At 38.4% G+C, this 26,065-nt stretch overlaps 1 protein-coding gene across 1 annotated transcript in view; it reads right to left on the bottom strand.

The window, feature by feature from the left end:
• Positions 1–208: 208 nt before the first annotated feature.
• The window catches only part of chd7 (chromodomain helicase DNA binding protein 7), a 191,466-nt gene continuing 165,609 nt past the window's right edge, over positions 209–26,065 (bottom strand). The window contains exons 27-39 of the mRNA XM_078397437.1: positions 25,057–25,186; positions 24,863–24,935; positions 24,621–24,678; positions 20,830–21,058; positions 19,166–19,374; positions 15,593–16,354; positions 13,586–13,746; positions 12,418–12,642; positions 9,979–10,425; positions 8,109–8,333; positions 5,357–5,497; positions 3,649–3,753; positions 209–2,785 (exon numbers count right to left, since the gene is read on the bottom strand). Coding sequence (XP_078253563.1) covers positions 1,877–2,785; positions 3,649–3,753; positions 5,357–5,497; positions 8,109–8,333; positions 9,979–10,425; positions 12,418–12,642; positions 13,586–13,746; positions 15,593–16,354; positions 19,166–19,374; positions 20,830–21,058; positions 24,621–24,678; positions 24,863–24,935; positions 25,057–25,186 — 3,674 coding nt within the window. The 3' untranslated portion in view covers positions 209–1,876. The remainder of the gene's footprint in view (positions 2,786–3,648; positions 3,754–5,356; positions 5,498–8,108; positions 8,334–9,978; positions 10,426–12,417; positions 12,643–13,585; positions 13,747–15,592; positions 16,355–19,165; positions 19,375–20,829; positions 21,059–24,620; positions 24,679–24,862; positions 24,936–25,056; positions 25,187–26,065) is intronic.

Raw genomic sequence — 26,065 nt, 5'->3', positions numbered from 1 at the left:
GATGAGAAGTATTGACAATAACTGAAAAATAAGTGATGATAAATGATTTACGGTATTTACTTCAAACGGCACAATAGTTCTCCAATGCATGACATTGTGAAGTAAATAAAAGGGTAGATTTGCCAACCACTGGGGAAAACAAATTATACTGGATATCAAACAAATTAATTGTCTCTAGTTTTCCTTTAATGTATACCTGAACAGCATGTTTTCCAAGAAATGGTTAACAGTATACAGAGGGACAGATTTCCAGAGTGAAAACCCAAAACTTCACACTTCCAAACAGAACAACTTCGCTTGAAAGCTGCAATACTGGATTTATTATTCACCGATCGTGGAAAAACTCACATCACACAAGAAATACTGCATTACAATTTCATAATTTCTGCAAGCAGGTTGTTGTCGGTATTGAGTTACATTGTTGGAAATTTGGCTAAGGCTAGCCAAATATAACAATGCTAATTCCATTGCAGTTTTTTTTTCACTACCTGAAATGAATAATTCCACCAGCTGTAATGTACAAGTATGGCATTACAACATAATTAAGTGTTGAAGTGTGGATTCTCCTCACTCCATTTAATTTTGTTTTTCCACCCTAGCTCATCCACAGTTTACACCACTGTTGCTCCACCAGCTATGCAACGTGGCACTTGCTCAACGAAAAAGACTTTTAATTTCTGTTGCTACCAACATAATGGTTACAATGATGCTGTGCAGTTTTCCATCAGCATTTCTAATAGATCAAGAGAGAACAGAACATAATGAAACCAGGATACCTAATACTGAATTGGTTTAATAATAAAGCTAAATTTCTTTGTATTTTAAGTACATGTATTGTCCATTTGTAAACATTTACTTCACCAATAAACCAAAAATCTCTCCAGGATCCAGAATATGGTATGTGTTTCTATTGCTACTAAGCAATATAACTAGTGAACACCAATCATAATTTGGTTTCTCTAGAATTTTGCTTTTTCTACAGTACATGTCACTGCATATCATGGGTCACTTTTATTAAAAGCATCGTTACTACAGTTGGCAGCAATTTACATCTTATCTTACATGATAGCAGTTTTCAAATTTTTTTAAAAAACATCACAACAAAGAAAACATACATTTACAAAGTCATGTTTGTAAACTTCAAATGCTAGTAGAACTGAGGTAATGCTGTTTAGCTTTGTGGCTAAAGTAACAAAGTCCTTTCTTTAGAGAAATGTACCTGAATTTTGTTTACAACAGTGCATTACAAGAAAAAAAAAATCATGAGACAATGCAAATCAACTGTAGTTTATGTCAGAAATTGTGTCACCCTTCAGGCTTTTTATTGTCCAGATTTTTTTTTAAAAACATTCAACAGCTGCCAAGTTATTGCTGTGCCTCCAGGGTGAGACCTTCACACTATCGTGGGGATTGTCAGTGTGGACTCTTTATATACAGTCAAATCTATAGGCAAGATATGTTCTACAATGACTTTTGTCCATCTGTGCTCTTCACAGCAATGTTAAATATACATCTTCATTATTCCTTTATCAGCAGAAACTGCTTCGGTCACTAACAATCACATGCCATGATTGACGTTTGTTGCGTATCACAAATTACCATTGGTGAAAAACAAAAAGCAGAGCATTTATTTTAACTTCATTCCTTAAATTCAGACACAATTTTGAACTTGATATCGCTTCTAGGATAATAAATAATGCACTGCATAATACTTATGACCAAGACATCTTTGACATCTGCATAACATGACTTGGAAATTTGCTACACTATGTTACAGAGATAGCTTAAAAAACTATTTGTGGACATTTAATGAATATGTAAACAGTAGGACTACGACTTGAAGAGTTTTAAAACACTTAAGTAACTGGAAATGTAATTAATCCTCATCTTCCTCATCTTCTCCCTCAATTGAGTCCAACCCTGTAGCTTGTGCCAATTCATCTTCACCAAGAGAAGAATCTGCTGGTTTACTGGGGCTTCCCGCAGGATCACTGTCATCTGAGTTGGCTTCTCCTTCAATAAAACTGCTGTCTTCAGTTTTGCCATCAGTTTTATCCTCCTTGTCATCACTTGAGCTTACTGTGCTCTGCAGTCCAGCCAGTGCAGTGTGAGGAAACCCAGACAAGGTCATTCCCAGACCAGGAGGAAGAAACATAGATGGGTAGAATAATCCAGGAGCCATAGTGGAAAGCAGGAATGGGTTGAATGCAAGAGGATTGTTGGATAGTCCAGCAGTTGCCGCAGCTGTGAAAGAGCTTGAACTTGCACCATTAGAATCAACAGCAGATTCTGCATTGTTTATTTCCTTATCTTCATTTTCTTTATCATTTTCTTTATCATTTTCTGTCTTAGTTGAAATACCACTTTCTGTTTCACTTGCACCCGATGCTGCTGAAGTACTAGCGGTCGCAGTCAAGGGGTTGCTTAATAAGCTTCCTAGTCCAAACATATTGGGCAGTCCTGCCATGCCTGGGAGCATCAGTGGTAGTAAAGAAGTAGGGTTTTTTGCATCTCCTGTAGCAGCTGTAGCAAGGCCTGACGGGAACCCCATCAATCCAGCTAACTGAAGACTTTGCAGGTTTTGTAAGTTTTGGAGGCTTGCAAGGTCCATTCCAGCAAAAAGACTGTTCATCAGTAGTGGGTTTATACCTGAAGCCGAAGCAGCAGCTGCCACAGCAGCTTTGGCAATCTCGCTCTTCGGCCGTCTTCCTCTCCTACTTGCTCCCTCCTCTCTAACAACTGGTCCAGTGAGAACGCGGTCAAACATAGACTCTGGTAAAAAACCCTGGAAAATAAAACAACAGGGTCACTGCAAAGAACCCTAAACTGCACGGTACACTTGATCATCGATTTACAGTTTCAAAAACAAATTTTGATTACATATTAATAGCACTAAAGGTATTGAAGACGTCTACATTATCTATTCAAATTTCCAAATACTGTGCACCCAGAGATAAATGCTTCAATGCTGCAGTAACAAGATAAGGTACAATTTCAAGTCTAAATTCTGCCAACATACAACAGTGCCAACACTTAGGGAAAACCAAATACAGTCAAGATTTGATGGACAACTGCCAAATTAATACGCCCTTCCATCATTGGGAGCATTATCACATACGAAAATAAGAAAGCATGGAATACTTAAGAAAACTGCCATTCATAAACCACTCAATTTTTACCAAACATGATAATGTTTCACATAATATGATTTAATAATGACATTTTAAAGTGATCTTACAACTTGGTCTTACAACTTAAAGTAATCAATTACAACTTGGTTCAAAAAAGCAAAAACACATCACTTCATGCAACCTTAACTGATCTGTCATAAAAGCTGGGTGCCCTATTATTAACCTTGAATAGAAATAAACTCCATTTCCAAAATCAAAAGGGCTAGGAATTCACCCACTGATACTCATACTACTTGAACTCTGGGACTCCACTTCTACAGTTCATCCTATTAACTTCAAGGGAGCCAAGTGAAGAAGGGCAGAACAAATAAACGTTACTGTGTTTTATTTAGTCCTTGTGGCTATGATTTCTGCCCCAAGAGAAATTAAATCCGCAAATCTTACATTATTTTACACAGATTCTCAAACATAATTTTAGTTTGTGAATGCTGACTATGACAAGGCAAGCCACACTTACAGATTGCTTGACTACGTCAGCCCAGTCGGGTGCAACAGCAAACTCAGGATTTTCTTCAAGCCATCTAGGTAAGTCTTTCATTGGTGGGGCCATGGCACCACCCATCTAATAAATATGGAAAACGTGTATTAATAACTTGCAGGAACAGTTTTAGAGTCAAGTCAAATTCACATATTTAGAGTTGAAGCCAGAGTTCTTTCACCTACCATGCTCATCTCAACCATTACCAATCTACACTAATTCCAGTTACCAGTACTTGGTATGTGCCTTCAATTATTTAGCAATTCAAGTTAATGCCTGTCCAGATATTTAAGTGATACAAGTATACCATTTCCACCACCCACTTGGAAGTGTAATCCGAACTCCAATCATCTGCTGGGTGAAAAAGATCTTCCTCAAATCCACTAAAACCAAACCTAAGTTTTTGACAACTGTGCTATGGACAGAGGTTTCTTACCATCTACCCTACATATACCTCTCATAATTTTCCATAACTTTACCTGATACACTCCTTTGCCTCCTCTGTTCCAAGGAAAACAAACCCACTCCACCTCAGGGAACATTCTCATGGACGTTCTCTGCGTTCTCCTAATGCAATCTCATCCTTCCTATGAAGTAGTGATGAGAACACTACTCCATTTGTGACCTAACCAATGTTCTATAAACTCTCTCATAACCCTTCGGGTCTTACCTGCAATGTCCTGGCTAATGAGGGATATTATCTCGTTAATGAAGGGACGAGATAGTCTTTCAGAGGAAAGCAGTAGCAGCAGCCAGACTGGCTCTGATGCACAGCAGGGAAGGGAGGAGGTAGGGATAGCTATAGTGAAAGGAGGCTCAATAGTTAGAGAGGCAGACAGGAGATCTAAAGCAGTAGTGAGGTAGATAAGGTTAAGGCACATACATAAGTTAGAGCGCAAATATAATGTTTAAGTAGGAGTACACCAGAGGTAATTTCAGGAGGGCAAAAAATGACCAGGAGAAAGCTTTGGCAGATAAGGTAAACGAAAATCCAAAGGGGTTCTATAAATATATTAGGGTAGTAGAGTAACTTAGGAGAGAATAGGGCCCTTTAAAGCTCAGAGGGTATCTATGTGTGTAGGCATTGGAAATGGGTGAGGTGTTAAAATGAATATTTCTCATCTATATTTATTGAGAAAGACATAGATGCCAGAGAACTCAGCAAAATTAATGGTGATATTTTTAAAGAGAGTCCACATGACAGAAGTGGTGGTGTTTTTAAAAAAAGGTAATAAATTGTTGGGGAGCTTCTGCAGAGTAGGAGCTTCTTCAAAATAATCTCTTCAAGACTCTAGTGCACGGGTCTTTTCAGCAACCGCTTTTGTTTTGATCTTTAATTTCTTTTAATTGCCCCAGCCAGAACAGTTCTACTGTTGGAAAGGGTTATGGATTTGCAACTTATTTAAATGTTAGTCATTGCTTGTCTACCGTCTCAATATAGTTTTCTAATCTACTTCAACCAACTTGCGTCTCATAATTTTGGAATTTGGTTTGTTAGATTCAAGATCCTGATGTCAGATGGAACTAATTTATTTTCAATTTTAAGTCAAAATCGTACATTACAACCACTTTGCAAGGCCTTGCATGTACGAGATTTAATGAACCCATTCTCATTATACAAAACTAGATCTAAAATTGTCTTGTTCCTCAGCATACAATTACCAATTTAATCTTCACATGGTCATACCTTTTTCCCATTTCTTTTATTAACAACAGGTACTCTTTCATCTCCTGTCAAAGTGTTAACGTCCAGTTTGTTAGGATTTCTGCAGCGATGCCGTTTCTGTTTAGGCTTCTGAAATGGACTCAACAGCACTTCTCCACTCTTCTGTGGAAAGAGAAAAAACTTATATATTCACTTATCATTTTAGAACATGCATGGTTGAACAAAATATTCCAGTAAAAAAAAATCACATGATTAAAATTTCTATATATACCATTTTGGAAATTGTTTAAATAGTTTTTTTATTCCATGCACTTATTTGATGAGAAATTCAAACATTCCCATTGAGTACAAATTCTGTTCTGTGGAATTACCATTTACATAAATATAGAAGTTCTGGCTTCAAGACAGCCTGCAGGTACATAGTCTCAACACATCCTTGCAGTGTAGATTTTGGATAATTTGACTTAATTTTCTAAAATAATTAAGGGAAGGGAACAGACTGCAGACAATTCAGTTGCTACTATTAAATTAGACTGAGGCCTATGGGAACAAGTGAGAACAAAAGCCTTTTTTGGCTAGGATTGGGATCACTTCTTTCCAAAGATAGATGCTGCATAGAATTCCTGCGCAGAGTGATTTCTTGCAATTGTATTTCTAACGATCACTGGCAAGGACCTTTCCAGATTCGATTTTACGAATCATCCCAACTGCATACCACCCAAGTGCCCAGTTGCCCCTCTCACATTCCCAATTCTACCTCAGTCTTTGACCTATGACACATGACACGTATAAAATTATAAAAGGACTGGACAAGCTAGGTGCAGGAAAAATATTTCCAATGTTGGGAGCGTCCAGAACCAGGGGACACAGACTAAGAATAATGGGGAGGCCATTTAAAACTGAGGTGAGATGAAACTTTTTCACCCAGAGAGTTGTGAATTTGTGAAATTCTCTGCCACAGAAGGCAGTGAAGGCCAATTCACTGGATGAATTTAAAAGAGTTAGATAGAGCTCTAGGGGCTAGTGGAATCAAGGGATATGGGGAGAAGGCAGGCACAGATTACTGATTGTGGATGATTAGCCATGATCACAATGAATGGAGGTGCTGGTTCGAAGGGCCAAATGGCCTCCCCCTGCACCTATTTTCTATGTCTATTCCAATGCAAGTTTGAGGAACTGCATTTCAACTTATGACTAGTTACATTAAAATCCTCAGCACAACATGGAATTCACAATTTCAGATAATCAGCCTTTCTGATTTGAAACAAAACTGATCAGAAGTGTGTAATATTAACTATTTTTTTCCTCTCTCCGCAGACTTTGTCTTACCCGTTGGGTATTTCCAGCTTTCTCCTACCTCAGATTTTCAGCAACTACGGTATTTTACATATCAGTTGTAACATTTTATCCTGCTCTGTCCTGACCTCCTTTACCTCCACTTTCTTACATTTCTTCTGTTCAAATCACTCCAATTAAAAGTCTAACATCCACTGCGCTGACACAAATGCCCTTTGTGTCAGTTTCTCTATCACAGATATATCCTTTGTTCTCTCCACCCCTCCCCCCTTCTCTACAACTTAATTCTAATTTCCTGGTTCCAATGAAAGGTCATTGATCTGCAACATTACAGTTTATCTCTTCACACGAGTTGCCTGACTTGTGAATGCTTTCAGCATTTTCTGTTTTAATTTCAAATTTTTAGCATGTAAAACTTTGTTTTTGGAATTGTGTTTCCAACGGATTGACAAGGAGTTTCCCAAAATACTCTCATTCAATGCCCTTCCTAAGGTTGCACATTAGCATTCTGGATTTCTAAATTTTGGCTCTTCTTGATAATGTTTGGGTGAAGAGTACACAAATGGCATCACAATTGGGTGAAATTTGTTCTTTGGTCATTAGATGTGGAGCACACCGATTAGGCATGCATTTTTAATCCCTCTCCAAGTAGCCCTTGAACTAGTGACTTTGAGGGCAAAGGGTGGTTCAGAATTAACCACATTGCTAAAGTTAAACATTGAAGGAAAATGACAGAAATAAAACACAGAAATAAAAACATTAAATGAGAAAATACAAGTAAAAGACTTGTTCCTTTTGAAGTCAATGGGATCACTGATTTTGAAGTGTTTAACCTGTATAGGGTCAGATCCATTGGAACCACCTATCCAACAAGCAAACTGAGTCCCATCCCAATGTCTAATGATAATTGTACAGAGTACTGTCAAAAATCTTTGTATTCTATACTTGTTCCTAATGTCATTGGCACATGTTGTGTTATATTAATAACTGCTGTGCATTCTGAAAATACTTTCATTTGATCAATTATTGACAGCTTTTGAAAACTGACAGTAATTCCAAGGAGAATATTATTTGCAGCTGATTTATAAAGATAACATTGGAAGAAAAATGTTACAAATGCAACAAAAACACTGGCGGGGAGGAAACAAATCAAAAAACAGTTTCAACTTCCATCAAATTAACGAAGTACTGAATAGTTTCTTAGATCATGTTTGGAGCTATCTAGATAAAAACAGAAAATTTTAATTTTATGATTTTTTTTATCATCCAAAAATAGGAAGCACAAAATCAGTTATAAATATAAAAACTAGTTATAATTTGTAAACTTGTGTTTTGTCATTCAGTCCATAATATGGTGCTGGGATAAGCTTGAATGTTTCAGCTCTTGCTTCATGAAGACTGGCTCAACGTTTTTAATAATAAATTGATATTGTCTTTCCAACACAATATCAGGTAACAGTTGTACTACAGTACTTACTGGTACATAACTAGGCATATCCACTGTATAAGCTGGGTGAATTTTCAGCCATTCCACCAAATCTTTATTTTTAGGGGCAGCTTCGCCTACAAGCCTGGTCCCATCTTCCAAGTTAACAACAGGGACGTGCGCCTCTGGGTCCAATTGACCAGGAGATGGAATGTTTCTTAGTTGTGATGCTGTCTGCATGCTCTCCTCAAAAGCTTTGGTCACTTCTGCATCATCCTGCATGTAAAAATGCATCATTACTATACTTCGAACAAATAGTTGCTTGTCTACACTAATAGACCCTGTACACGAAAACTTGAAGACAAGAAGAAAATTTGGTCTTTTACAAATTGGGCAAAGGGCAGTGGCTTTAATCAGTTTATGGGATTTTACTTTATTGTATATTCTAATCAAATAGTTCATATTTAAATTTCCTATACACCGTCACAGACATGTCTGCACCTAGGGCTTAGGTTGCATTAAAACATAAATGACTCCAAACATCATGGAGAACACCAAAGGGGTGAAGTACAAATCCTCTCCAGAAGGCCATGAATCACTAAAAGTACTGGGTCCATGCTTAAGAGAACATTAGCTCAAATCCACCAAGTCTGTTTGAGAATTAGAATTTATTTTGGAAAATAAAATTTGGAGGGAAAAAGCTGAAACCAAGCAGTTAAATTTATTACGTTTTGTGATTTGAAAATATGCAAATATGACCGTGCGGCAAAAGCTGAATAACATTCAGGCTTGGGGTAATGTGACAAATAGGATTATATCAAATAAGTATTGTTAAATGATTACTCCCAACAAGTCTATCGACCTCCTCTTGATATTCAATGATAATCAACCATCACATCAAAATTTTAATGATCAATGTGGACTGTTATACATAAATTCTGTGACGGCAACAGTGGGATTTTTTGCAAGACCTGCCTTCTGTCTCTTCAAATCTTTGCCACTTTCTACAAGACATATGAACACAATGGGATACTCTATATCTGTCTGAATGAGTACAGCTCTAAAATACTCATGAAGCATGTCTTTCTGCACAAAACCATTGATTTGACTTGTAACCTAATGCATACTAAAACCCTAACTCCTTCCATCACCGTACAGCAACTCGCTGACATCTTCAACAAAACACCCACTTCAAACCATCTATTACAATGCAAAAATAAATGATTTACAAAGGAGGATGGCAGTATAAAATTGCACTCTCTGTTGCTTCCAGCTGCCATCCCAAGAGATTGGTAATAAATGCCACAACCACCATGGATGTTGCTGTGAACTTCCATATGGAGTGAGGTAAATTCTGCCACTTACTTTCAAATGAGACCTTAAACCAAGATACCACATCTGCTTCCTGATGCAGGTAAAACAACCGATGGCACTATTTTAAGGACTACTTCTTGTGCCTTGGCCAATATTTATTGGTGACTTTCAAATAACTGTTTGTGGGAGCTTGCTGCACACACAAAGTGCCATGTTTTCTAAGACTCCATAGCAACCACAATACTCAACTACTTTATTGGCTTTGAAGCACTTTGGATTGTCTATGTTTTTATCCTTTCAAGCCACCAAACAAATGCTCTTTTGAGTATAATGCCAAAGGCGTTTTCTGCATATGATCTTCTCATATTTACTATCAAATAAATGAAAAGTCTTGCCTAGATCCTACCTGATTTCACTCAAGATGTGGGTGGATCAGAAATTATAAATTAATTTAAAAATAGCTTTCCCCTTTTAAATCAGTCTGAAGAAGGGTCTGGACCCGAAACGTCCCTCCACATTTTTCCTCCTTCTCTCCTGAGATGCTGCCTGACCTGCTGAGTTACTCCAGCATTTTGTGAAATAAATTCCCCTTTTAAATGTTACTTACTGCATTTAATGATGTCCGTTTGTTGTTCATAAATAAGAGATCAAGTCCCTCCACATTTTTCCTCCTTCCTCTTCTCCTTTTTATTGGCATTTCCCCATCAACTAGTGAACCATTTATCATAAGTCCAGTTGGTGTTCGTGAAAGGCCTGCTTGCAGCATTTCCACATGGGCTTTATAGGCATCTGATACTGGCACAGAGGCATTCGGCAAAACATACTTGGGATTAACTGAAGAGTTACTGACTGAGGTAGAACTTCTCGCCTCTCTGGAGGCTTTTGATAAATCCACAGCTCTCTCCTGTCCACTATCTGAGGCTGCCTGGGACTCACGAAGCTGAGCCACCATCTCCATCAGGTTTCTTCGCCTTGCAGCTCGCTCGGCTTCTATTTCAATCTTCTTTCGTCGTCTCCTACGTTGTCTTGGAACTGATAAATTCATTGCATCATCCTGCAATGAAAAAACATATAGGGTTTAGACACCAAATCAAAACTAGTTCCATTCATAAGCAAATTCTATTACTTGTATTTAAACCTTGAAATTCCAAGGGCCCTCCGATTTATTATATATTTGGGTTTCAACAATTAGAAAAGTATGAAACAAAATTTAACTGCATCTCCCTTTTTACACATAGGCAAATAAATAGAAGTCAAAAGTCCTGAGTTAGACTCAGTGCGTCAGGCAGCAGCTGTGGAGGGACAGTCAATGTTTCGAATTGAGACCCTTCCTCTAATCGAATAATATCTAATCCATTAGTTTATTTCTTTGCTCGAAACTCCATAATCTTTAATCTTCAGTCTCCATTCACGCATTAGCTAATTATTATTCTAAAAGAGAACAGAATGAAAACTCAAAGTTTCAACAAGATATTGGCTATAATGGATAGTGAAACTAATTTCTCAAGAAAAAAAATACTGGTTTAAATGTATCCAATGGAATAGGTCCGACACCGATAAAACATCATTCAAACTATATAACAGAATAAAACCTTAGTCATATGCCCTGACATTACTACCTTGTGCTGTTGTGCAAACCTTGTAACACAAATTCCTGTATACACCCATGTTACTGTGCACACAGAAACTTGCCAGAAATCTTACCTCCTTCCGCCAATTACTAGTTTTATTCTCCTAACACCTGACACTGGTGTAAACTTATGTTTTATCCAACTTAACTGGTCTTCAGTATTAGAATAAACGCTGACATAATGAACAGAACCCTTATTTCTAGCAAGAGGAGTCTGCATCATATCTTTCAAAAGATGAACTAGTTGAAGGCAGCAACACTACCATATAACATATAACAACTACAGCATGGAAACAGGCCTGTCCGGCCCTACCAGTCCACGCCGACCATTCTCCCTGACCTAGTCTCATCTACCTGCACTCAGACCATAACCCTCTAATCCCCTCCTATCCATATACCTATCCAATTTACTCTTAAATAATAAAACGAGCCAGCCTCCACCACTTCCACCGGAAGCCCATGCCATACAGCCACCGCCCTCTGAGTAAAGAAGTTCCCCCTCATGTTACCCCTAAACCTTTGTCCCTCAATTTTGAAGCTATGTCCCCTTGTTGGAATCTTCCGCACTCTCAAAGGGAAAAGCCTACCCACGTCAACTCTGTCCGTCCCTCTCAAAATTTTAAAAACCTCTATCAAGTCCCCCCTCAACCTTCTACGCTCCAAAGAATAAAGACCCAACCTGTTCAACCTCTCTCTGTAGCTCTCTCTGGCTGAAACCCAGGCAACATTCTAGTAAATCTCCTCTGTACCCTCTCCATTTTGTCGACATCCTTCCTATAAAGTTCACTATCTGATTAAGTGCTTATATGTCCTCAACCAGAATTAAAAGCCACAATCTAACTTTCAATTATGCCTTTCCTCTCTCCCTACCAAAAAAATTGATTTAGAGCCATAGAGTGATAAAGTGTGGAAACAGGCCCTTCTCTAAATGTTGCCTCATGTTGCAACATGACCTCCCAACTTCTATACTCAATGGCTGATGAAGGCCAATGTGTCAAAAGCCTTTTTACCTGCGACCACCTTCAGGGAACTATGCACCTGCACTCCTAAATCCCCCTGCTCTACAACACTACCCAGGGCCCTACCATTCACTATGTAGGTCCTGCCCATGAGACCTCACATTTTTTTCTGCATTAAATTCCATCAACCATTCCTCAGCCCACTTAGGCTATTGATCAAGATCCTGCTGCAATTTTTCACAACTATTTTCACTATCTGTAAAACCACCCACTTTTGTATCATTTGTATAGCCTAGGGCAAGAATGACAGCTAAATTTTAACCCCCACAAATATTGGGGTATGATCACTAATAAAATGGGTTGCAAAACCATTTTTCTTTTGTGCCTCAGCCAAGACTTGTTCCTCTTTACTTAGCGTGATATTCAACACCTTATTGCAGTAATATTCAATACTTACCCTCGACACCTGAGGAGAACCTGCTATATCTTCACAGGCACTGAAGCTCCCTTGGCCAACAATGGAGAGTTCAGTAAAACTCCTCCTTTGCAGAGGGCTTTCCACTGAAGTGGGGGTATAGTTGATAATACCCTGGAAATCAAATGGCTGACGCCTGTTGATGGGCCACTTTCCCTTGACCACTGTTTCACATATGTTATCCAAACGATTAATCATTACACGATCCTGGAAAGCAAATATTCATCTGCTTAAGTATAAGTAAATTTGCAACAGTGCAATCATGAGGATTTTGGTAAATATTCATTTATACACAGATGTATCTTTGTCATATTTAAATAAGGATTTTTAAAATGAAATATAATATGAGCATTTTTAATACAAAAAAATCCACACAAATATAGATTTTTGATGTTTCTAATGACTGTATCTGGGAAGAGTTTACATAAACACTAGACTGAGACATTCAAAAGTAAAGACCATTCATTAATACACTTCTGTTAAAACATAATCCCACAGGACCAGTATTCTCAATCAGTTTATCTCTATACTTTATAGCTGCCATATGCAAACTTACCAGATTTTTTGATTTTCAGATCAAGAAATTATTTGAGACTTATGTATTCAGGCAAATGAATAACTTTTAAATCATGCAAATTATTGCAAGCATATTAAAAATGTAATCAGCATTTTTTGGAACTGAATAGGAAAGCTAAGTAATCAGGGTGTCATGGTCGAGATGTTACTGTCAACATTAAGGTTCTGGTCTACTCAGGATTGATATGGGAGGGGCCTACAATGGGGAAATTGAAGGAGGCAGTTCAAACTGAGAAATAACTCTTACATAGCACCAACTGATGATATACTGAGGACAATCATTTAGTTGCTTGCCTGTATTGAACAGATTTGTTTTGGACAGTGGAGGAAAAATGCTGTACTAGCTCAATATGAAGACTGCAAGAGTATATTTTAAATTAAAACTATTTGCTTTATTACATGAATGTCATGTGCTCATTGTGAACAAAAAAAGCACAAGCCTCTATGTTTTATTGAAAAAACAAAAATCTGAATGGATTTTAACAAGGATTTTCCAAAGACATTAGAACCAGTTTCATTCTTCTCAAATCAAAAAATAATAAAATTGGAAAATATGGTTTGAATGCACACAAACCTTGGGCCAGAATGAGAAGGAATAAGTTCTTTCATGAAGTAGCTGAGCTACTGTGGGCTCACTATCTTCCATAAAAAAGCCATCACGAGTTTCATCACGGGCCGTGCTCAAAGAAGCATTGCTTTCTTCATCAAAATGTTTGCCTTGAGAAATAGTGCAGGCTGCAAAGAAAATTATGCAAGTTTAATACAACTTCAACTCCGCGATCTTGTTACTGAATGAAGCATAAAATTATGAATGGATGAACATCCCTTTATTTAGTTTTGTGCAAAGTTCAATAGCAAAATACAAATATAATTTATCGTACAATTATTCAAGGTACCTTGACATTATAATTCTCCCACTAGATGGTTAGACTTGCATGTCATCTGAAGAACTGTTACGTCCTAATGCAGTCACATTGAATCCGTTTAAAGGGAATTACCACTGTAAATCATCTTATTGCAGATTACTGAGGTATACATGTGAAATTAACTGAAGGACATTAAAATTGAAAGCTAAACCTGCAGTTCTTCATATTTTTCATATTATCTCACATTTCCATATAATGGAGGAGGCCATTTTGATCATTGCTGGTTCATACATTAACTCCATTCCCCCATAATTTTCCCCTAAGACTTGTCCATTCCACATCTACATACTAAAACTCTTGTTTGTTTGTTTGTTCCTGAACTATAGCCAAAACGGTACACGATAGCGCAACAATTGTAGGCCCATCTTACTCACCGTCGTCCCTTTGGTGCTAAGGAAGACGTTTCATTGAAATCGGTTATATTTTTAAAGTTATTCACAAGTTTAAATCTTTCTCCTAGGAAGGGAGGGGGAGGGTAAAGGGGGAGAAGGGGGAGGGGAGGTGGAGGGAGGGGGAGAGGAAGGGAGGGAGAGAGGAGGAGGAGGAGGAGTGAGGGGAAGGGAGGAGGGGGGCAGGAGGGGGGGGGGGGGGGGGGGGAGGGTGCTGCACCAATGCAGGAGAGGCTTCGGCCCAACGGGTCCACTTCATCTAGTTTCCATTAAGTTTCTCCATATTTTACCACTCCCGATACACTATTGCCAATTTATAGTAACCCACAAAGTCACAAGAAGAAGAAGGAGAAGGAGAATGTGCACAGTCGGTACAGACAGCACTAAAGTTAGAATTGTACTCATGTTCACTGCATCTGCAAGGTAGCAACTAAATCACCTGCACCACTGCCATCCAATCCAACAAGCTGGTTTTCACTCATGTTGTGATTATTGAATTTTAACCAACAGGAATAATATTATCACATAAATGCTTACACTGCAAATAACCTGATTTTATTCATCACTAAAAACATTGAACATCGAACTGAAGCAACATTCGATAGGCTCACAACACCGTATACGTAAAAAACCCACTAATATTCTGATGAGGCACTCTTGGTCTTTCACTTGGGGATCTTTGGCTTGTACAAACACTGAAAAGCTCACAGCCACCTTGCATGATGCTCTGCTATTGACTGCTTTAATATTGGAATTTTCTTTACAGGTATCCGTAACTCTGAGAAATTTAAAAAAGTTACCACGAGTACACAGGATGGGAATCAGCATTCATTATCATATCATATCATATACATACAGCCGGAAACAGGCCTTTTCGGCCCTCCAAGTCCGTGCCGCCCAGTGATCCCCGCACATTAACACTATCCTACACCCACTAGGGACAATTTTTACATTTACCCAGCCAATTAACCTACATACCTTATTCAATCACTTTAGTATTTTGATTGCAGTCATAAAGAAGTTCAATGTTTCAACGCAAATTTTTAAAACTGATTTTTGTGTATGAAACATCATGTTGAACTTTCTTAAAAATGCAAATATAGAAAACCCTTAAGATTTATTGGAAGACAACTTTCTTAATTTGCCTGCAAGGTCAAAATAATCCCAATTGAAATAAATTACAGGGCCTTAAGAGCAGAAGGCATTTGCACAAGCAACCAAATTATGCGTTAGGGACTCAGATATTGTTCATTTTACACAAGGTACCTTCAGGTTGAGATGATTCTTCTGACTTATCATCAATATCATCGTCATCATCCTCATTGTCATCATCATCTTCTGACCCTTTCTCAAATAGTAATTTAGGTCTGAATTCCTTTTCTTCAGAATCAGCAAGCATTTTGGTACCCATGGCTGAGGTATCATTAGCATCATGCTCAACTTTCACAGACAATAGCTCAGAGGTATCCTGACAATCAGAATCAATTTGTGTGTTCTCTGCACAATTTGTTTCCCCATCTTCCTTAGAAGACTCTGCTACTTGCTCATCCTGAGCTGTTGGTACAGGACTTTTCCGTTCATTTTCAGTTTGACTGTTATCATAATCAGCTTGTTCTGAAGATTTTTCTTCTTGGACTGGTGTGGCCGGAGCAACACCAACAGAAGGTATTTGGCTCGCGCAGGCAATAGGCTGGTTTTGGAAAGGTGTACTGGTCCGCTGACTGGCCCCTTTGCTTTGGGCAAAGTTTTTATGGGCCTCCAGGAAAGATAGTTCAGGGTCATTTAGAATATGATAGTCTGTCCTGCTAACTCCATGCTTTGCAGCACCAACTAATAAATCTTTGTCATGTTTTCCAGACTCCCACCATTCAGGCAGGTCCATGCTTGGCTGACAGAGCTTGAATCGCTCATCCAGTTGAGCATGGAGCAACACTTGCTCCCGAACTTTCCGGAGAAGTTCTATTCGGTACAAGGTTCGAGAAGCACGCTCTTCTGTGATGGGCTCAATGAAAATAGTAGAATCTGCTTCTTTAAGATAAAAAAAGACAAAACTGATTCAAGTCTCCACATTGTTTTCTTCCTGTTGTGCAATTCATACAATTCAACTTTTATGCAGGTCACATGTAGATCAATAAATATCCTGAATGCAGTGATTTCCCACACAAATTAACACAGATATAACCTTGTATTCAGGTTGCTGATTAAGGAGATTTATTTATATTTTTACTGATCAGATTATTGGGGTTTCATATCTAAATGACTGGGATTAACTTTCATGCAAGTTTAACTGCCTTAAAGCCAGTTTAGAGTAAATGGATAGACTATTTGTGTCGGGACACTTCTTCACAAATGTCTTTGAATCTGAAGAAGGATACTGACCTGAAACGTCATCTGTTCATTTCCCTCCCCAAATGCTGCCTGACCCGCTGAGTTCCTCCAGTATTTTTTTCCTATTATCCTTTGTGGCTCATACTAATTTGGGGTGCCATAACTCACTAGTTTGTCTTTTAGATGAAAGTATGGGTGCATATTTCCCGCAGTACCTGGGAAAAACTCATGCAATCACAGAGAGAACATGCAATTTCCATATAGATAGCATAACAGGATCAGAATCAAGCCCGCTGAGGCAGCGATGCATTGCCTTAAAGCCAGTTTAGAATAAAGCATATTAAAGTGTTCGTCAAAAGACGACAACATTTTGGGCTGGATATCAACTCTCAACATCCTACCATATCTAGTGCTAAAAGTGAGAGAAACCTCCTTTTTCTAACATCATGCATCTAGTGTATAGATAAAACCATAATCTGCTTCTGTTTCCACAGTAGGCTAATACAATAAATAGATCTGCTTGAGGTCCCATCTTTGCCATGCTTCTGTCATTAATCTTAAAGATGACAGTGGATCTCAAATATTCATAATAAATTACAATTGTGTTCCAGATTTACAAAAATGAAAATTTGCAACCAAAATACAGTAGGATATTAAATATGGCTGCAATTATTTCAAAACAAGTCAAAACATTACTGTGCAGAAATACTGGAGAACCAAGGGTCCAATGGGAGTAAAAGGAAAAGTAGTACAATTAGAGATGTCCATGACCATGAAGATTAATACAATGTTAAAATAAATCTACAGAGGCAGCTGCAGAAATAGAGGATGGTCTGATTATAATATTCCAAATTCTGGAAATGCTAGGAGAAAGTAACCACAGCGATTCTGTGGTATGAAGATACATTGAAAATAATTCAATTGAGCAGAATCCGCATTAATTTATTGAAAGGAAATCTGGCTAGATTAACTATTGGATTGTGAGCATGTACCCACTACAGCAGATGGAGGAATAAACAAATGTGATGAATGTAATTTGATTTTCAGAAGTTTTTAAAAAAAATCTAAGATTGGTGATTAAGGTTAAAGCACAAGGAATCAATGGTATTATACTAACGTAAATGATGTGTAGGCTAACAGAGAGAAAGATAGGAGTAAAACAGTCCTCTTCATGTTGTCAGGCTATGACTAACGGGGTACTTGGATTGGTACTCTGTTCTTAACTGTTCATCGTCTACATTGACGATTTGACTGAGGGGGCTAAGTGCAACATTTCCAAGTTAGATCATAATATGAAAACAATGGGAATGCAGGTAGACACAAGGATGCAGAGGGGCTTCAAGGGGATATATTCCAGCTAAGTGAGTGATAACAACATGGTATGTGAAATATAATAAAGGAAAGTTATTATGTTGTCCACTTGCTGCAAAAAAATATTGTTTTGTTGTTTTATATGGCAAGGGATTGGGAAATGGGTGTCCTTATAGAAGTTAGATCATATAATCTTGTTAATGACAGAGCTGCCTTGAGGATCACGAATGGCCAACCACTGCTCCTATTTATTATGTTCTAGAGGATTAAGGCCATTTATCACTTCAAGCCTGTATCTTAACACTGAAAAATCAAAAAACAACTGCAGATGCTGGAAATCTTTAATAGAAACAAAATGCTGGAACACCCAGCACTTTAGGCAACATCTATCTGTATAGGAACTAGCCATTTTTGACCCACGACATTTCTCCTAGCCCACATTGTCTCAAAACTGACCCATACTGTCTCAGTTTTCCTCACTCTATTAACAGCCCTGCTATTGATATAGCAAAAGCATAATCCCTTTCAAATTAGTGTAAGAAAATAATTGCAGATGCTGGTACAAATCGAAGGTATTTATTTCACAAAATGCTGGAGTAACTCAGCAGGTCAGGCAGCATCTCAGGAGAGAAGGAATGGGTGACGTTTCAGGTCGAAACCCTTCTTCAGACTGATGTCAGGGGGGCGGGACAAAGGAAGGATATAGGTGGAGACAGGAAGATAGAGGGGGAACTGGGAAGGGGGGGTGGAAGAGAGGGACAGAGGAACTATCTAAAGTTGGAGAAGTCAATGTTCATACCGCTGGGCTGCAAGCTGCCCAAGCAAAATATGAGGTGCTGTTCCTCCAATTTCCGGTGGGCCTCAGAGGAGGCCCATGACAGAAAGGTCAGACTGGGAATGGGAGGGGGAGTTTAAGTGCTCAGCCACCGGGAGATCAGGTTGGTTAAAATCCCTTTCAAATTGGCCTGTTCATATATCTGACCAAGTTTCACCTGATCAGATAGATATTTCATCTCTCCCAAACTTAAAAACTTTAAACTAAATTCTGATGACGGGTCTCCAAACGGAAATATTAACTATTTCTCTTCCACCATTTGCTGCTTGATCCTTTGAGCGTTTCAGTATTTTCTATTTTTATTATACTGAATATTGTACCTTATTTCTATCTGCTTGCCATAGGTCAATAAAGCAGTGTCTTACCTTCATCTGGATTAGGAGGCATGTGACACACCTTTCTACACATTGTCACAAAAGAGTTGAAGTACTTTTCCAAACTATCATCAGACTTTTTATCCAGTCTAGCAAAGGCACGGAATTGGTTCCAGTCAAATTGCTTCTTCACAGGATCAAACACTATACCAAAGGTTGATACAACTCGGTAGAAGTCTGCCTCCTCCCTCCTGGTCCACCTAGATAACAAAAATGTATTGATAAAAATATCATTAGGCGAACCACAACTACTTTTATATTGGTATAGCGCAAAACCCTGATTGCGCCATGAGTTTGAGCTGTGAAACTTCAACCATACATAACTAATACACAACTATAATATTAATCATGAGATGGTGAACTTAAGAATTGATAATGTAATCAAGGCTTAAACTAAATTCAACCTCTGTTGGTGGTGCCACTATTTGAATGTTAAAAAGCCCTGCACGCCTCGATTAATGTAAAAGAGCACATTGCAATGAGGTAGGGTAGAGTGTTCTTGGTCAATATTAATTCCTCTGAGCAAAAAATTATGTCCTTAAATCAGACTGTAAAATCACATTATTGGATCATTTATCAGCTTGCTGTTTCCATACCCTTGGCTACAATGTTGTTAAACTTCAAAAAGCAGTAAAACTCCTTGGAGAATCAAGATCAAGAAATTTACACTGATTTTTTTTCTATACAAGGCAAAACACAAATGGTTTCAGACATTGTATCCCTGGGACTCGTGCTTCCCCAATCCCCAAAGTGACGAGTTTTTAAGTTCACAATACAAGACTACAAACACTTGTCCATAGACTAGTCATTCATTGCAGAACATTATTGGGTGTGGATTTAAAATCAACTTGAATTTGAATAAGATTACCATCTGATGTAACACCTTCCATCTAGTACAAAAAAAGGCTGAAAATAATAAACCAACATTCAATGTGAAAAATCAACACAATTTCAAGAAAAAGTTTTAAAGCCCACAACAGGGCAAAAACATTAAACAAAGGCTTAAAACTGAACCAAATGTTACACTCAGAACCAGAAAGAATAGCATGTACCAAGAGAAAACCACATGATCTGTTCTGTGGAAGAGATAATAGCTAAAGTAAAAGTTGGACTTTAGTCAAATGCAAAGACTTTTCTCAGCAATTGAGTAGATTCAAGGAACGAATGGTTTACAATTGCACAGGTACTCTGTGTTCATAGAATCCTAAATGTCAACTATTTTAAAACTTATTATTCCCATTAATAAATAAATACCAGATTTTTTTTTCTGTCCTAATTTGTTTTGATTGCTTACACAACCAATTTCTACTAAGCCCACAGGGATAGGTATGATTATTTTTCAATTTTGTCCAAGGTATCACTATACCTTGGATCATAATTACATTATAACTGTTCTGCATAATTTGTTTTTGTGATAGCCAAATACATTTGTGTTCTTTATTTGGTCTGACTTTTTCAAGCTATCGAATAGCTTTCCTGGAAATATAGCCTAGAGATCATAGAGACCTGAATGCCTCTTTGGTTCAGGTACTCCCTAACAAATAATTTACTATCAGTGCATTTCATTATTTAAGTATGCACTTAAGATAAGTATTCCAAAGCACAACTTATACATTAGAAATACTTACAGTAAAGTGTACAATTCATGGCATTACCTTTGACGCTTCTCAGATATGGCTGCGTTTCTCTCTGCCTCCCGAGCTCTTACTTCATCTCTAGGCCGGCGCCTGCGACGGTCACTTTTGCTCAGTGCTTCTAATTTCATCTGCTCCCTCTTGTAGCTGCGCTGATAAGCTGTGATCAGCCGGCGCAGGCGTGTTGTGAGAACGGATGTGCTAGGCCAATAGAGTTTATCTGATTCATCTTCTTGATCGGGTTGTTTGTCTGGAAAAATGTTTCATTCAATAATGCTACTCATGCCTAATCCTTCAAATTGCTTAAATCCTGCATTATCAGTCTAAAAACGTACAACCAAATCCTTTGTATAACCCAAATTCCGTTCTATTACTGTTCACATAATTTTGCCTCTTTTGTGTTGGAACATTTAGATACTCCAAAAATTTATACTAATATCAAAGTACAAATGATTCAAGCACTGAATTTATAGAGTTTTAAATACTTCTTTGCATATTTTATTAGAAACATTTATGTTTAAATGAATTAACACAAAAATAGTAAAACTAAGCAAATTTAAAATAAAAAAAACACGTGCGAGTTCAACTTTGATTAATGGATAGAATGTTTGTGCTCAATTGCACCAATCTTGCACTGTGTTGCAGCATTTATCCTTTATTTGCACACTGTGGACGGTTTGATTTGTTTTCATATATATAGTCGTTTCCCTCCTCCATTATAGATGAGGCTCTCACTAGGGTCTCTTCTACATCCCGCAGCTCCCCCTCCCCCCACTTGCAACAAGGACAGAATCCCCCTCGTTCTCACCTTCCACCCCACCAGCCAGCGGATCCAACAAATCATCCACCAACATTTCCGTCACCTACAACGGGACCCCACTACTGGCCATATCTTCCCATCCCCTCCCCTCCCCTCTCTGCGTTCCGCAGAGACCGTTCCCTCCGTAACTCCCTGGTCCACTCGTCCCTTCCTACCCAAACCACCCCAACCCCGGGCACTTTCCCCTGCAACCGCACGAGATGCAACACCTGTCCCTTTACCTCCCCCCTCAACTCCATCCAAGGACCCAAACAGTCTTTCCAGGTGAGACAAAGGTTCACCTGCACCTCCTCCAACCTCATCTATTGCATCCGCTGCTCTAGATGTCAACTTATTTACATCGGCGAAACCAAGCGCAGGCTCGGCGATCGCTTCGCTGAACACCTGCGCTCGGTCCGCATTAACCAAACTGATCTCCCGGTGGCCGAGCACTTCAACTCCCCCTCCCATTCCCAGTCTGACCTTTCTGTCATGGGCCTCCTCCAGTGCCATAGTGAGGCCCACCGGAAATTGGAGGAACAGCACCTCATATTTCGCCTGGGCAGTTTGCAGCCCAGTGGTATGAACATCGACGTCTCCATCTTTAGATAGTTCCTCTGTCCCTCCCGTCCCCATCTCCTTCCCAGATCTCCCTCTATCTTCTTGTCTCCACCTATATCCTTCCTTTGTCCCGCCCCCTGACATCAGCCTGAAGAAGGGTCCCGACCCGAAACGTCACCCATTCCTTCTCTCCTGAGATGCTGCCTGACCTGCTGAGTTACTCCAGCATTTTGTGAATAAATACCTTCGATTTGTACCAGCATCTGCAGTTATCTTCTTATACTAGTCGTTTCCCTGACTGGATAGCAAGCAAATAAGTGCTTTTCACTGTACCTCTGTACGTGACAATAATAAACTAAACTAGGATATGGCAAAAAAATTAAACACACATCTTGCACCAGAGCACCATCCTGCAAATATCTCTCCTGTCATTTTTCAATATCTTCGGAGCCTTTTTCCCCCATTTCTGGAAGTAGCTACAAACCGCATTAAAATGTACAGCACGGGAACGGTCCTATTGACCCACGATGCCTGTGCAGAACATGCTAACCTTCTCTGCCTGCATGAGATCCATACCACTCCATATACATGGGCCTATCTAAAAATCTCATAAAGGCCACTATCATACCTGCCTCAACCGACACCCCTGGCAATACATTCCAAGCACTCACCATTCCAAAACACTTGCACTGCACATGTTTAAATTTTATAAAGTTATGCCCTCTAATCTAACATTTCCATCCTGGGAAAAAGTTTCCAACTCACTACCCCTATCTGATGACATTTTTCATAGAATCTCGCACACGTGGTATTTGCTACATCATTTTGCCTTTATTTCTTATTTCAAGATTTAATAATGTTTTACTATTCCATTTCACTACCATGAGAATACATACCACTATTTCATTTATTTTTAGTACATTTCTCCAATTAATATTTACTCAAACCTATTTTTATATCATGCATTAATTAAATTTATTGCAGGGGAAAACTTGCTCACAATCTTTTTGAATTTGCTAGAAATAAATTATTTTGGTCTACTAATTCAGCTTTTGGCTCGTGTATTTGGACATGAAAGTAACACTAAATTCCACAATCTCTACATCTCCAACAATAACAATAGTGTGATGTTAACTCAATTACCTATTTTAACCTAAATGCTTATTTTACACAATTAGCCTATTAATGTTTTTCATTTTCTTTACAGTTCTTTTTTGTTAACCCACATGATATTTTTTCTCCTTGATTCCTCTCCTCGTTGTTCTACTATTTGTTTCAGCCTTCCATGTTTGAGGTTACCACCAGGATGGCATATTATGAAAAGACACAAAGTGCTGGAGTATCTCAGCAGGTTAGGCAGTATCTCTGGAGAACATGGATAGGTGACGTTTCAGGTTGGGACCCTTCAATAGATAATAGGGCAGGAGTGGGCCATTCGGCCCTTCAGCCTGCACTGCCATTCAATGTGATCATGGCTTATCATCCACAATCAGTACCCCGTTCCTGCCCTCTCCCCATACCCCCTGACTCCGCTATCATTAAGAGCTCTATCTAGCTCTCTCTTGAAAGCATCCAGAGAATTGGCCTCCACTGAGGCAGAGAATTCCACAGATTTACAACTCTCGGAGTGAAAAAAAAATCCTCATCTTCTTCAGACTGATCGTAGGGGGGAGAAGAAAGATGGAAAAGGAGAAAAAGTGTAGCAGGTAATAGATCAACACAGGTGAGAGGGATTTCTTGACAGGCAGATAGTTGGAACAAGGGCCAGAGATAAGTACAATAAGTGTGAGACAGGTTTGAATTGTTTTGGATTGTGAAGTCAGGGGGAGGAAAGGAAGAGAGAGGTGGGAGTTGTGGGGGCGAAAGAGAGGGGGGTTGTGTGTTAGAGGTTACCTAAAATTGTCGAAGTTAACATTCATATTGTTAGATTGTAAGCTACCCAAACAGAATATGTCACGTCTGATATGCCTGCATCAAATTCAGCTCTTTGCTGAATTAAAGCATTAAACTCCTTCAAATAAATTAAAAGACTCCAGTAAGATGGCAGGAAGGAAATTTACAATGAGTGCAGCATAGTTTTGAAGTTTAACTTTTAATCATTACACCACCTTTATCTTGCAATCATACAATCCAAAATCAACTGTGTGAAAATGTAATTTTAGTAGTAGTTTAGTTTGCACACCAAACATTTACATCCAAGTAACTCCAAGTGACAAGTTAAACTGTAAGTCTGCCTGGCATTCAGTTATAGATTTCATATAACTGTATGTGGTTTCTATAACTTAACATACTAGGTACGAATATGTATAAGCAATGGTTACAAATTCATGCATAGGTCGGATGCATGAATACTTAAAGTTCATGATGACAATTCAAGTAGTCTAATGGCTGGAAACGGAGCCATGCATTAACAAAACTCCATTAACTCCACTCCCTTATCATAAGGCCTCACCTGTATTCACAGTATCCATACATTCTTCTTTGTCATCTTGTGGAGAATTCACAAATTCCTGCAATGAATTAAGATCATTGGCAAAAGATTTCCTGATAGATCATTACACAAGTTTATGATCAAATGTTCTCAGAAATATTTTCAAAATATTAGATTGTGCTGTCATATTAATAAAAAATGGACAAATCAGATCATTTAAAGTCAGATTTTTCAACTGGAAGCTTGGATACTGGGATACTTACATCCATTTCATCTTTGAATGGAATTCTGCCTGGTTTATATTCTGGATCTTCCTCCTCTCTGTCAAAATCAACACTGAAAGAACATCTTTAATTAAAAGTTATAGTCTTGATTCATCTTATTGAATGGTGTAGCGGGTTATCTGGGGGGTTGGGGGAGGTATTAGATTGTAAAGGGTCTCAAAGGCACAACTTACCCATCACTAACATCTGCCAGCACATCTGTTCCCCTCTGTTCAGCAGCCATGGCCTTTGCATCAGGCATTCCGACTCGCTCCAGGAAACAGAATACAGGATCTGCCCTTATAGAGTTGTACTTTTCATAACCTACACAAAAGAATCAAGGATTTCTGAAAACATCTTTTAATCTGTGAAGATAACTCTTCAGGTCAACTTTTACTTCCACACAATAAACCATTGCTTTATATACTGATGCACTTGCACATGACAACATACTTCCTGGAAAATGGAGAAATGTAAAAGTTAGAAGATTTCAGTAACTCAATTTGCTACAGCCTGATCATAATTTCTCGAGCTGAAATAGTTATTTTCCAAATTATAATTTAATACAGAAACATACATGTAATACTTTGCAGAATGTTTAAGTCTATCATTAATTACTTAATGAGAACAAAGGAGCAAAATCGCACTGTAAGAGTTTTACTTTTCAATAATCCATATATAACCAATTAACAAATATAATTAAAAGATATTTGGCTGCAAAATTTTAACGGAATTAACCAACCAATAAGACATCAAAATGAGGGGAAATTATCAGTATCTTTTGAGATAGTTATAGCACTTCCATTAATATAGAATATTAAAAAATGCAAGTTCCAGAAATAACTGAGAAAATGATTGTCAGGCTAGACTCGCTTCAGTTGGACCACGAGCAATACTGCCTCAGTCAACCAAAAACAGCATAATTCAATTAGGTTCTGCACTGTGACACATTGTTCTTAAGTACTCTTGAGCCTCAAGCCAAATTGTAATCATGAAAGGTTTTATAAGCCATCATTCTACCCCCCTAGTCAGGACACACACTAGAGAATTCCACTGTGACCTCGAGTGAATTTGGATTATGATTAGGAACTGCTCTTTGTTTCCATCATGGCTGTTCTGCATCCCACTGGTTCAGAGTTAACAAGACAGCATTCCACAACAGGGAACGGGAAAGTCTCAGTGCTGACATTTGTGAAATACTAC

The sequence above is a fragment of the Rhinoraja longicauda genome, chromosome 4 (assembly GCF_053455715.1).
Source record: "Rhinoraja longicauda isolate Sanriku21f chromosome 4, sRhiLon1.1, whole genome shotgun sequence".
NCBI lineage: Eukaryota > Metazoa > Chordata > Chondrichthyes > Rajiformes > Arhynchobatidae > Rhinoraja > Rhinoraja longicauda.
Note: the sequence above shows the minus strand (reverse complement) of the source record. Positions and strands in the feature narration are given on the sequence as shown.